Source organism: Carlito syrichta, unplaced genomic scaffold, assembly GCF_000164805.1.
Source record: "Carlito syrichta isolate Samal-C Ts95f unplaced genomic scaffold, Tarsius_syrichta-2.0.1 Scaffold309898, whole genome shotgun sequence".
NCBI lineage: Eukaryota > Metazoa > Chordata > Mammalia > Primates > Tarsiidae > Carlito > Carlito syrichta.
Window position 1 is genome coordinate 40,356 of NW_007253994.1, and position 10,726 is coordinate 51,081.

The 10,726-nt window shown below is 53.6% G+C and overlaps 2 protein-coding genes across 3 annotated transcripts in view; one reads left to right on the top strand and one right to left on the bottom strand.

The window, feature by feature from the left end:
- The first annotated feature begins 1,158 nt into the window (after positions 1-1,158).
- Positions 1,159-8,102, top strand: LOC103270692 (tubulin gamma-2 chain). Of its 2 annotated transcripts, XM_021717658.1 has the most exons (12): positions 1,159-1,451; positions 1,703-1,815; positions 2,016-2,183; positions 2,708-2,776; positions 3,401-3,427; positions 4,438-4,517; positions 4,898-5,024; positions 6,552-6,638; positions 6,727-6,876; positions 7,175-7,327; positions 7,404-7,565; positions 7,708-8,102. In XM_021717658.1, exons 1-12 carry the CDS (start codon positions 1,211-1,213, stop codon positions 7,903-7,905), a joined length of 1,575 nt encoding a protein of 524 aa, XP_021573333.1. In that variant the 5' UTR covers positions 1,159-1,210; the 3' UTR covers positions 7,906-8,102. The 2 variants fall into 2 exon arrangements, with proteins under 2 accessions (XP_021573333.1, XP_008066413.1); XM_008068222.2 differs by lacking the exon at positions 3,401-3,427 and having other exon boundaries at positions 7,708-8,101.
- An 866-nt stretch (positions 8,103-8,968) lies between these two features.
- The window catches only part of PLEKHH3 (pleckstrin homology, MyTH4 and FERM domain containing H3), an 8,324-nt gene continuing 6,566 nt past the window's right edge, over positions 8,969-10,726 (bottom strand). Inside the window, exons 10-12 of the mRNA XM_008068237.2 lie at positions 10,668-10,725; positions 10,166-10,357; positions 8,969-9,354 (exon numbers count right to left, since the gene is read on the bottom strand). Of these exons, the coding sequence (XP_008066428.1) occupies positions 9,178-9,354; positions 10,166-10,357; positions 10,668-10,725 (427 nt within the window). The 3' untranslated portion in view covers positions 8,969-9,177. The remainder of the gene's footprint in view (positions 9,355-10,165; positions 10,358-10,667; position 10,726) is intronic.

Here is a 10,726-nt window from a genome sequence, read left to right on the forward strand (position 1 = left end):
TGGCCTCCCTATAAATTTTATTTAGCAGAACCCTGTGCTTTGCTGGTGAGAATATAAAATGGTGCAGCCACTATGGGAAATAATTTATCAATTCCTCAAAAAACTAAACAATTACCTTATGATCCAGGAATTCTATTTCTGGGTTTATATCCAAAATAATTGAAAGCAGTACCTGTATTTGCACTCATATTCAAAGCAGCACCAATCACAATAGCCAAAAGGTGGAAGCCATCTAAGATTCCATGGAAGGATAATGGATAAACAAGATGCGGTACAGCCATACAATGGAGTATCATTCAGAAGCCTTCAAAATGAGGAAAAGTCTGACATATGCTAGGCAATGAATATTTTGCACTAAGTGAAAGAAACCGCCGGGCGCAGTGTCTCAAGCCTGTAATCCCAGCACTTTGGGAGGTCGAGGCGAGAGGAATGCCTGAGCTCAGGTGGGCACTTGGTGAGACCTCGTCTCTACAATAAATCAAAATATTACCCGGGCATGGTAGCGCGCGTGCCTGTAGTTCCAGCTACTTGGAAGACCGAGGCGGAAGGATCGCCGGAGCCCAGCAGGTCGAGGCTGCGGTGGCCAGGAGCGTGCCACTGCACTTCAGTCTGGGCGACAGAGTGAGACTCCAACTAAAAAAAGAAAAAGAAGTCAGACACCAAAGGACAAACACTGTATGATTCCACTTACATGAGGTCCCCAGGGTAGTCAAATTCATACAGACAGAAAGAGGAATGCTCATTGCCAAGGGCTGGGGCAGGAGGGAGTGGGAAGTCCTGTCTAATGGGTACGGAGTTTCAGTTTGGGAAGATGAAAAAATCCGGAAATGGATGGTGATGATGGTTACAGAACAATGTGATTATACTTAGTACCACAGAACCATATGCAGTACTTACAAATGGCTAAGAGGGTACATTTTATACATCCAGATTGTAATGAAATACAAATAGAATATAAAAGAATCTAGCTCCTTGACCTAGCAGAGCCGCTCACCTACCAACAGAAGTGGTGATTCCACAGACCTGGACCACCTCGTTGGCCTGGCCTCCCCTCCACTCCCCGCGCACACTTCCCGCACACCCCGCACCCAGGTGGCCACCTGGCGGGCCCCCGCAAGGCTCACCGCGCAGACGCAGAGCGGTGGGCTGGAGGGGCGTGGCTTCATTCTGCGCCTGTGCTGAATTCCAGCTGCGAGTGCTGAGGGATAAGATGACGCCCAGGTTGGGCTCCCGGGGCCGCCGGCCGAGGAGACGCCCGCATTGCACACGCGCAGATCGCGGCCCCGCGTCCGGAGACCAGCAGAGCGCTCGCTGCTCGCATCCTGCGCGCCCAGCCGCCGGGCGTGCGGCTCAGCGGTGCCTCCCGCCAGGCGGGAGCTGGCGCGCCCACGTCGAAAGAACGATGCCCCGGGAGATCATCACCTTGCAGCTGGGCCAGTGCGGCAACCAGAGTGAGCAAGCGGCCCCGCCGGTCTTTGGTTCTGTCCCTTCGGGTCCCGCCCACGTGCCCGGCATCCACCAGTCCCTCTACTGCACATGGTGACCCAGACCAAGAGCTGCCCCTTCACCCCTGGGCGGTGACAGCTCACAGATTCCGGCGTCTTGGGGACCGCCCTTTGATTGTGACAGCCTCTGAGCCTACAACTGGGCTCCTCAGGCTGTAAAGCTCTAGCGGACCCGGACATCTCTCCTTCTCCCCCAGTTGGGTTCGAGTTCTGGAAGCAACTGTGCGCCGAGCATGGCATCAGTCCCGAGGGCATCGTGGAGGAGTTCGCCACCGAGGGCACTGACCGCAAGGATGTCTTTTTCTACCAGGTGCTCCCAGCAACTCGACCAGGGCCACCTGTGGCCCAGGGGGCATGGAGGGAAGGGAGTGACCTGGTACTGGGAAACCCGCTGGGCAGAGGGACCAGGCGCTGGTCCGAGGAGGGAGGGCCAGAGGGAGCCAGAGTTGGGAGGACCTAGGACTTGGCCTACCCTGGCTGATCGGACCCCTCCTGGACCCCCCTTGACAGGCAGATGATGAGCACTACATCCCCCGGGCAGTGCTGCTGGACCTGGAGCCTCGGGTGATCCACTCCATCCTCAACTCCCCTTATGCCAAGCTCTACAACCCGGAGAACATCTACCTGTCAGAGCATGGAGGAGGAGCTGGCAACAACTGGGCCAGCGGATTCTCCCAGGTATCTAGGCCACCTGTCCAGAGACCCTTGATGTTCCCACCCATGGGGCAAAGCAGCCTCAAACAGCCTAGGAATTTGTCCAGACCTGATTGAGAATAAATAACAGACAATGGGACACCCTGATAAGAGAGACAGCCAGAGAGAGGTTTATGCAAATGTTGTGCAAATAAAAGTAGTATTTCTTGGGTTGCCTAAGCCCGCGGGTTCGAGACCCACCTGGGCAATTTGGCAAGACCTCGTCTCTACAATAAATCAAAATTAGCCGGGTGTGGTAGCACACGCCTGTAGTTCCAGCTACTCGGAAGGCTGAGGCGGAAGGATCACCGGAGCCCAGCAGGTCCATGCTGCGGTGGCCGGGAGCGGCCACTGCACTCCAGTCTGGGTGAAGCATTTCTGGGTTGAATGCCACAGCTGAGCCTCTTCAGGGTGGCTACAATGTCCCAGGGTAGACAGAGTTTTTGGTGCTGAAAAAGGATGCTTTTGGAACCATCAGACTGACCTTTCCTTTCCATATCTCTATACAGGGTGAGAAAATCCACGAAGACATCTTTGACATCATAGACAGAGAAGCAGATGGAAGTGACAGTCTAGAGGTGAGGTTGGCAGGGAGCCAGTGGGGGTTGGCTGAAGAGTGTTGGGGAAAGGTCAGACGGTGGCCTGAATAGGTGATGTGATGGGGACAGTTCCATTCCAAATCTGTTTATGAAGCATCACATGTGGGATACTGAGGTAATTAAGATACAATCCTTGGGCCAGGTGTAGTGGCACGCACTTTGGAAGGCTTAGGTGGGAAAATCGCTTGAGCCCAGGAGTTTAAGACCAGCCTGGGCAACATAGCAAGAAAAAAAAAATGCAATCTTTGTTCTCATGGAAGTCATAATCTAGAAGGCATCAGCACCTTAGGCATGAGTCATGCAGCTTCTTCAAGGCCTCTGAACCTTCCCAGGGAGCCTCAACCAGGGTGCACAGGAGGAAGCCTTGAGCCATGGGAGTGTTGGCATGGGGAATGAATGAGACAGGCAGAAGCCTCTTTCCCAGGCCCCTGGAGGCTGCCTCTCCATCTCTCCATCTGTGATACTGGGATATATATTTTTTGGTTTTCTTCTGTGGTCCCAGGCTCACAGCTCCTAATGTCCATTGTAATTTCCCAAATGACTAGAGCAGTAAGAGTATCTTTTGTTAAAATATTTGACCTTTGTTTTTGGTTTCTGAAACAGTCCCAGAACCGCCCCAGAGTGATAAAGGTGAAAAAAATCTTTTGTTAATTATAACAAACCCCTTTCTCTTTTTAAAGATTTATTTTATTAACCACTATACTACCAAGGGACAAGCCCTTTCAATTAAACCTGAGCTTACATTAATGAGGTGATTTTTGGAAAGTTCCTACTCCTGGTTGCCAGGGGACCAAGCTGGTGTTCCGAGGGTTGGAATTGAGTCCTCACCCCACCTCTGGGGAGATGAGAGGGGCTGGAGATGGAGTCGATCACCAGTCTTTTGTCAGTGATTTGATCAATCACACCTATGTAATGAAGCCTCCGTAAGAATCCAAAAGGACTGAGTTAGTGGCTTCCAGGAAGGTGAACAAGAGCATATCTACGTGCTGGGAGGGTGGCACAGCCTCAGCTCCACGGGACAGATACTCCTGTGCTCAGGACAGGAGCTCGGGATAGAGCTTGGCCTGTGTGTCTCTTCATCTGCCTGTTTATTTGTGTCCTTTAAAATATCCTTTATTATAAACCAGTAAATGTAAGTAAGTGTCTCTCTGAGTTCTGTGGGCCACGTTAGCAAATTAATCGAACCCAAGGAGGGGGTCTTGGGAATGCTGATTTATAGCCGATTAAAACCACCTGGAACTTGTGATTGGCATCAGAAGTAGGGGACAGTCTTTTGGGACTGAGCCTTCACCCTGTGGGATCTGACAGTATCTCCAGGTACAGACATTTGTTGACTTATGTTGGGTTTATCAGGATGTGGACCCATCATAAGTTGAAAAGCTCTTAAGTGGAAATGCACTAGGTTACATCCCAATAAACCCACCATGAGGTTGAGAAATGGTGTTGAACCATCCTAAGTCAGGGCCAGTCTGTAGATAGGGCAGAACTGAACTGAACTCGTGGATACCCGGCTGGTGTCTGTTGCAGAATTGATTGCTTACTTGATGTGTGGGGTAAAACTACCGCACATCTGGTGTCAGAAGCACATTGTGCGAGTCCAGTGGGAGAAACTGAGTTTGTTTATTCCTGTACACACACAGGGCTTCGTGCTGTGTCACTCCATCGCTGGGGGTACGGGTTCTGGCCTGGGCTCCTACCTCCTGGAGCGACTGAACGACAGGCAAGCCTGTGTTTGGGGAGAGGGCATGAACCCTGCTTCCCTTGGTAATGTCTTTGCTTTTGGTCACTTTTTTCTCTTGAGCTGGAAGGTCTGCCACTACCCCCTTGTGAGTCATAGGGACAGATCCACCCAAGGACCAGCTTGGAAGCTATAACTGAGGGTGGGAAGCTTACCTAGGGAGGGGAGGGGATCTACAGAGTTTGATGTTTGAGGTTTTTTTTTTTCTTTTGGCTCTAAAGACTCAGTTCTGTCCTGACCCTTTTCGTACAAGAGCTTGGTGGCACCTGGAAAGGACTGATCCCTGTTGTCCCTAGAGAAGACAGAGCTGAGCAGTGTCTGGTCCTTCCTATTCACTGTTCAATCCTTTCCTTTTCTCTCAGGTACCCCAAGAAGCTGGTACAGACATACTCAGTGTTTCCCTACCAGGAAGAAATGAGTGACGTGGTAGTCCAGCCCTACAACTCACTCCTTACGCTCAAGAGGCTGACCCAGAATGCAGACTGTGTGGTGAGCAGAGGAAGAGGGCATGGGGGGGCTTCAGTCTGTGTCCCCAGGCCAGTGAGTCACATATACCCTGTCCTTCCCAAGCCTCTACCCACCCAGAGCAGAGAACCAACAAAGCCACACCTGTGGGCCAGACCAGGTGGTAAGACCCTGACCTCTGAGTTCCTTAGTCCTTTTAGGCAGCGAGACTCTCAATGAAGTGAATATGCACCCCCACTATGTACCCCACTTTGCCTGTCTGACTCATGCTTCAATTCTCAAGCTCATTTTTTTTGAGTCAGGTGTCTCGCCCTGTTGCCCAAGCTCGAGTACAGTGGCAGGATCACAGCTCAATGTAGCCTCGGTCTCCTTGGCTCAAGCAATCCTACTGCCTCAGCTTCCTGAGTAGCCGGGACTACAGGCACATGCCACCACACCCAGCTAATTTTTTTTTTTTTTTTTTTGATAGAGATGAGGTCTCATTATGTTACCCAGACTGGTCTCAAACTTCTGAGTTCAAGTGAGTCTCCCGCCTTGGTTTCCCAAAGTGCTGGGGTTATAGGCATAAGCCACTGTGTCTGGTCAAAGGATCACTTTGTTAGCAAAACCTTCCCTGACCGCCCAGTCAAGGTTAGGTTCCTTTGTGCAAATTTCAGGCAGTTGACTAGAGTTTCTTGTTGTTTTTTATTCAATGTCTGTCTCCCTCCATTAGACTGGAGGCCTTATGAGGGGAAAGGCCATGCCTGTTTCCTCTCCCTGGTCCCTCAGAGCTAGGCACAGTGTGTGGCACATGAGGGTACCCTGCATGGTCAAAGAGTGTCTCATGATGCTCCAGAGACAATACTCTTTTTATTTATTACTATTATTTTAACTTGGAGTCTCACTGTCACCCAGATGGAGTGCAGTGGCAGGATCACAGCCCCCACAGCCTTGATCTGCTGGGCTCAGGAGATCCTTCTGCTTCAGCTTTCCAGGTAGCTAGAACTCCAGGTGTGTGACACCACGCCTGCCTAATCTTTTGATTTATTGTAGAGACTAGGTCTCGCCAAGTTGCCCGGGCTGGTCTTGAACTTCTGGGCTCAGGCAGTCCTCTCACCTCAGCCTCCCAAAGTACTGGAATTACAGATGTGAGTCACTGTGCCTGGCCAATGCTTACCTTTGTTTATTTATTTATTTTTTTTTGAGTTGGAGTCTCATTCTGTTGCGCAGGCTGGAGTGCAGTGGCATGCTCACAGTCACCGCAGCCTCAACCTGCTGGGCTCAGGTGATCCTTCTGCCTCAGCCTTCCAAGTAACTGGAATTACAGATACACGCCACCATGCCTGGCTAATTTTTTAATTTATTGTAGAGATGAGGTCTCACCAAGTTGCCTGAGCTGGTGTCAAACCTGTGGGCTCAGGCAATCCTCTCACCTTAGCCTCCCAAAGTGCTGGGATTATAGGCGTGGCCACAGGCCAATGCTACTGCCTGGTTTTGAAGTTTAGCAGGGGCTAAGCCAATATCTTATTTCCATGCCTCAAGCAGGTGCTGTGACCTTCTTCTGTCTCCCAGGTGGTGCTGGACAACACGGCCCTGAACCGCATTGCCACAGACCGCCTGCACATCCAGAACCCATCCTTCTCCCAGATCAACCAGCTGGTGAGCACCCTCTAGGCCCTGTGGACCAGAAGCCATCCTTGCTGAGGGGCATCTGGGGAAGGGAAACTCACCTGGGCCCCATCCCCAGGTGTCCACCATCATGTCGGCCAGTACCACCACCCTTCGCTACCCTGGCTACATGAACAACGACCTCATCGGCCTCATCGCCTCGCTCATTCCCACGCCTCGGCTTCACTTCCTCATGACTGGCTACACGCCCCTCACCACAGACCAGTCGGTAAGAGCAGCCCTCGGCGTCCTGGGCCAGGCTGGCCCCAGACCCAGCAGGCCCTGATCCCACCTTCCTCTCCTCCCTGCTGCCCCAGGAGCTGCCCTGTGCAGCCCCTAGAGGCTATGTGCTCAGGGCAGACCACTTTTTGGCGACTCGCTCTCCCCCTTCCCACTGCCTTTGGCTGCTGCCACAGAGAGCACCTTTCCTGAGTCTGATGGGGGCGTGTGGACTGCTCCTCCCTGTCCCTTCTGCGCTGGACCGTGCCGAGTTCTGGCTTGGTCCTCGTGACCCACTCTCCCTTCAGGTGACCAGTGTGAGGAAGACCACGGTCCTGGATGTCATGAGGCGGCTGCTGCAGCCCAAGAACGTGATGGTGTCCACAGGCCGGGACCGCCAGACCAACCACTGCTACATTGCCATTCTCAACATCATCCAGGGAGAGGTGGACCCCACCCAGGTAGGTGAGGCACCCTCGTTCCACCCCTGCAGGGGCAGAGGGGAAGCTACCTCCACTGCTCTTATGCCCACCCCAGGTCCACAAGAGCCTGCAGAGGATCCGGGAGCGGAAGTTGGCCAACTTCATCCCCTGGGGTCCAGCCAGCATCCAGGTGGCCCTGTCCAGGAAGTCTCCCTACCTGCCCTCAGCCCACCGGGTCAGTGGGCTCATGATGGCCAACCACACCAGCATCTCCTCGGTGAGTCTCGTTTCCTGGCTACTCTGTTCCTCTTTGACTGCTCCTCTTTGGCTGCTCCCTTCCCTTCACCTTCGTCCTTCCCCCATCCATTCCTGACCCTGTCTTACCCTGGCTCCCATACTGGAGATTGCATCTCTTCCAGCTTTTTGAAAGTTCCTGCCAGCAATTCGACAAGCTACGGAAGCGTGATGCCTTCCTGGAGCAGTTCCGCAAGGAGGACATGTTCAAAGACAACTTTGATGAGATGGACAGGTCCAGGGAGGTTGTGCAGGAGCTCATTGATGAGTACCACGCGGCCACACAGCCAGACTACATCTCCTGGGGCACCCAGGAGCAGTGAGATCCGCCCCCCACTGCTCCCCCTGGAGACGAAGCACAGCTTTCACCATGCTGGTCCCTCTGACCCAACTGCACCTCGTGGACAACCTCTCTTGGTTCATCTTCAAGCCTGTGACCTGGTCCTTCTCCCTCTATCCTGTGTCCTAGCCCCTAATATGCTTGCTCAGCTCTAATAAAGCGATAAAGCTTGCCTGTCAACATACAGGGCTTGATCTGTGAATCTAGAGAGGGTGAAGGGCTCTCCAGCTTCCTGGCATGTGACAGCAGGCTGGTCTCTGCCTCCTCTTTTTGCCATTTAGTAGGTCTGTATGTTCACTGTTCCTACTGGCATCCCTAGCCTTGAACCAGACTGTTTTATTGGCATCAACTCTCAAGATTACAGAGGTTCACTGAGATCTGCTGTCTTCTCGGGGCCTGAGACCTGCCCCTGTGTGGGCCAAGGTTACCCCAGCCTCCTCCACTCAGGGCAGAGGAGATGGGGTCTGCTGAAGAAGGGCATACTGCATTTTGAGCTGGTTAGGACATCCAGTGCCCAGGGCCAACAGAGTTCCAGGAGCTCGACCCAATCCAATTCAACGCAATAAGGAACAATTTGGGAGTAGGGCTGAGCCCTTCCTGAGGGCACAGTTGTTCTCTGCCCAAGAAATTCTTGGGTCTGTTATCTGCCCCAAGTTTCTCTCTATTCCAGGCTCAGAGCAGTAGGCACACCACTGATGGCCCAACCAGGACGCAGAGCTGTACTCCAGGGTAAGAACTGGGCAGTGTCAGGCCTGCTGACTCACTGCCCTCTAGCCTCAGGGATGCCAGGAGGCTGCTTGGTGGAGAAGGGAGTGTGAACAATTGCCAGCTTCCACTGCCGCCTTCTTGCCTGCTCCACCCACAGCCTTGTGGCAGTATACTGGGCAGGAGAAGGTTAAATCCAGACGGTCAGGAGAGTAGAGCTCTGCCATGCAGACTACCCCCAGTGCCTGGTAAAGCCCAGAGTGTGGGCGTCCCCAGGGGGCGGAGCTCTGAGCTGTTCAGGGCTCCAACTTGTCCCACTGACAACACTCCCACAGGAAGGGTTTGTGTAAATAGGGATTTTTTTTTTTTTGCCTCTCTGCTACAAATAAATTAAGAAACAAACTAGAAAATTGTCCACACCCATCGCAGCCGTTGGGTGTGGGCTGTACCCTGTCCCCGCAGGGCCAAAAGGGTCCGTGGTTCCCTCCAATCTCAGAGCAGTCCTGGCCCAGGCTGGAGGCAGTGGGGAGGTCGTGACCTCTTGGCAGGCTCAGTCCTGCAGCTGCCCCAAGCAGCCAGATTGTCCCTGGGGCTCGTCCAGGCCCGGGTGCTGGCTGGGAGGGGAGTTGTCTGGCAGGTCTTGGCTCCGAGGACAAGGGCTGCTGCAGGGCCTCTCGGGGGAGGGGTTGGCCAAGTAGGCATTCACCAGCTGCATGATCTCGTCCACCTAAAAGAGGGCAGAGGTCAGCGTGCAACAGGGCCACTGGGTTCTCGTACTTGTCCTCTATTCAGGCTCCAGGCCTCCAGCCTCCCTATCAGGGTCCTACTTTTTTCGGCCCCTGCGTCTTTCCTTCCTCATCACCTTCTCTCCCTCACTCCCTGAGTGCCAGTCATACCTGCTTTTTTCTGCTCCTCTAACAAGCCAAATTTACTTTCACCTCAGGGCCCTTACCTTGCCATTCCCTCTACCTGGAACACTATTCCCACAGACCTTCCTTGGCTAACTTAAAGGTCACCCTCTTTGAGATTCCCTTCCTGACTACCAGTCACTTTCTATCATGTTACTCTCTCTCTTGCAGCATTTATCATTTTTTTTTTAAAGTTAGGGTCTTACTCTGTCACCCAGGCTGGAGTACAGTGGTACCATCGATTTACTGGGCTCATGTGATCTTCCTGTCTCAGCCTCCCAAGTAGCTGGGACTACAGGTATGTGCCACCATGCCCAGCTAATTTTTTGATTTTGTTGAGACTAGGTCCCCTATGCTGCCTAGGCAGGTCTCGAACTCCTGGGCTTAAGTGATCCTCCCGCCTGGGCCTCCCAACGTGTTGGGATTACAGGTGTGAGCCACCAAGCCTCATCTGTATCATCTTAAATAACCCTGGATGCCTTGTTTGTCTGACTCTCCCACTCTCATGTAAGCTCACAGCAGGTCTCACAGCAGGTCCCCAGTGTCCAGAGTTGTGCCTACCCAGGCTTGTTCATAAATGTCTCCTGATATCCCTCCCCTCCTCCTTCCTCAACCCTTCTCCCTACTCACCTGGGGACTCTGCAGAAGGAGCTGGCTCTCCCCCACCCTCAATGCCAGGGTGTGGGGGCCTATCAGCTGGCAGGCGGCCACGTGGCCATAGCTGACACAGTGGATGGGCTCTGGCTCACCCGGCCGGGAGAGGGACATGGCCTTGGCGCCCAGGCCCAGGCATAGCTTCTGTGGAGCGCCCCCGCCAGGCTCCTGCAGAGAGACAGGCTGAGTCAGGGAGGAAGAAGGAGACCCGCGCCTCATTTTTGGCAGAGGGGGATGGCCGTGAGCAGGGAGTTCCTGACCCTGCTGTGAGTCCAGCCTGGGTGTGGAGGGGGCTGAGGCTCTGGGATGTGAGGGCCCGAGGGCTGTGACTCCTGGGGTTCAAGATGGGCAGCTGTTCTGGATATAGGGGATGGAGTGTCCCACGGCGCGGGCCTGTCCCACAGCGCGGGCCTGTGGCTCTGGGGCGAAGGTGTGGGGCTCGGGCCACCAGAGATTCCTTCTCCCTTCTCCCCCTCACCGTGCTCAGCTCCAGAACGTCATACCGAGCAGCGCCGAACCCCGGACACTGCGCCGCCA

What these genes read in the sequence shown, in the direction of transcription:
- LOC103270692 (XM_021717658.1), top strand. Translation starts at nt 1,211, where the DNA reads ATGACGCCCAGGTTGGGCTCCCGGGGCCGCCGGCCGAGGAGACGCCCG. An exon ending in ATGGAAGTGACAGTCTAGAG is followed by an intron (nt 2,777 to 3,400) that starts GTGAGGTTGGCA and finishes TTTCTGAAACAG; the next exon opens with TCCCAGAACCGCCCCAGAGT. An exon ending in CCCAGAATGCAGACTGTGTG is followed by an intron (nt 5,025 to 6,551) that starts GTGAGCAGAGGA and finishes TCTGTCTCCCAG; the next exon opens with GTGGTGCTGGACAACACGGC.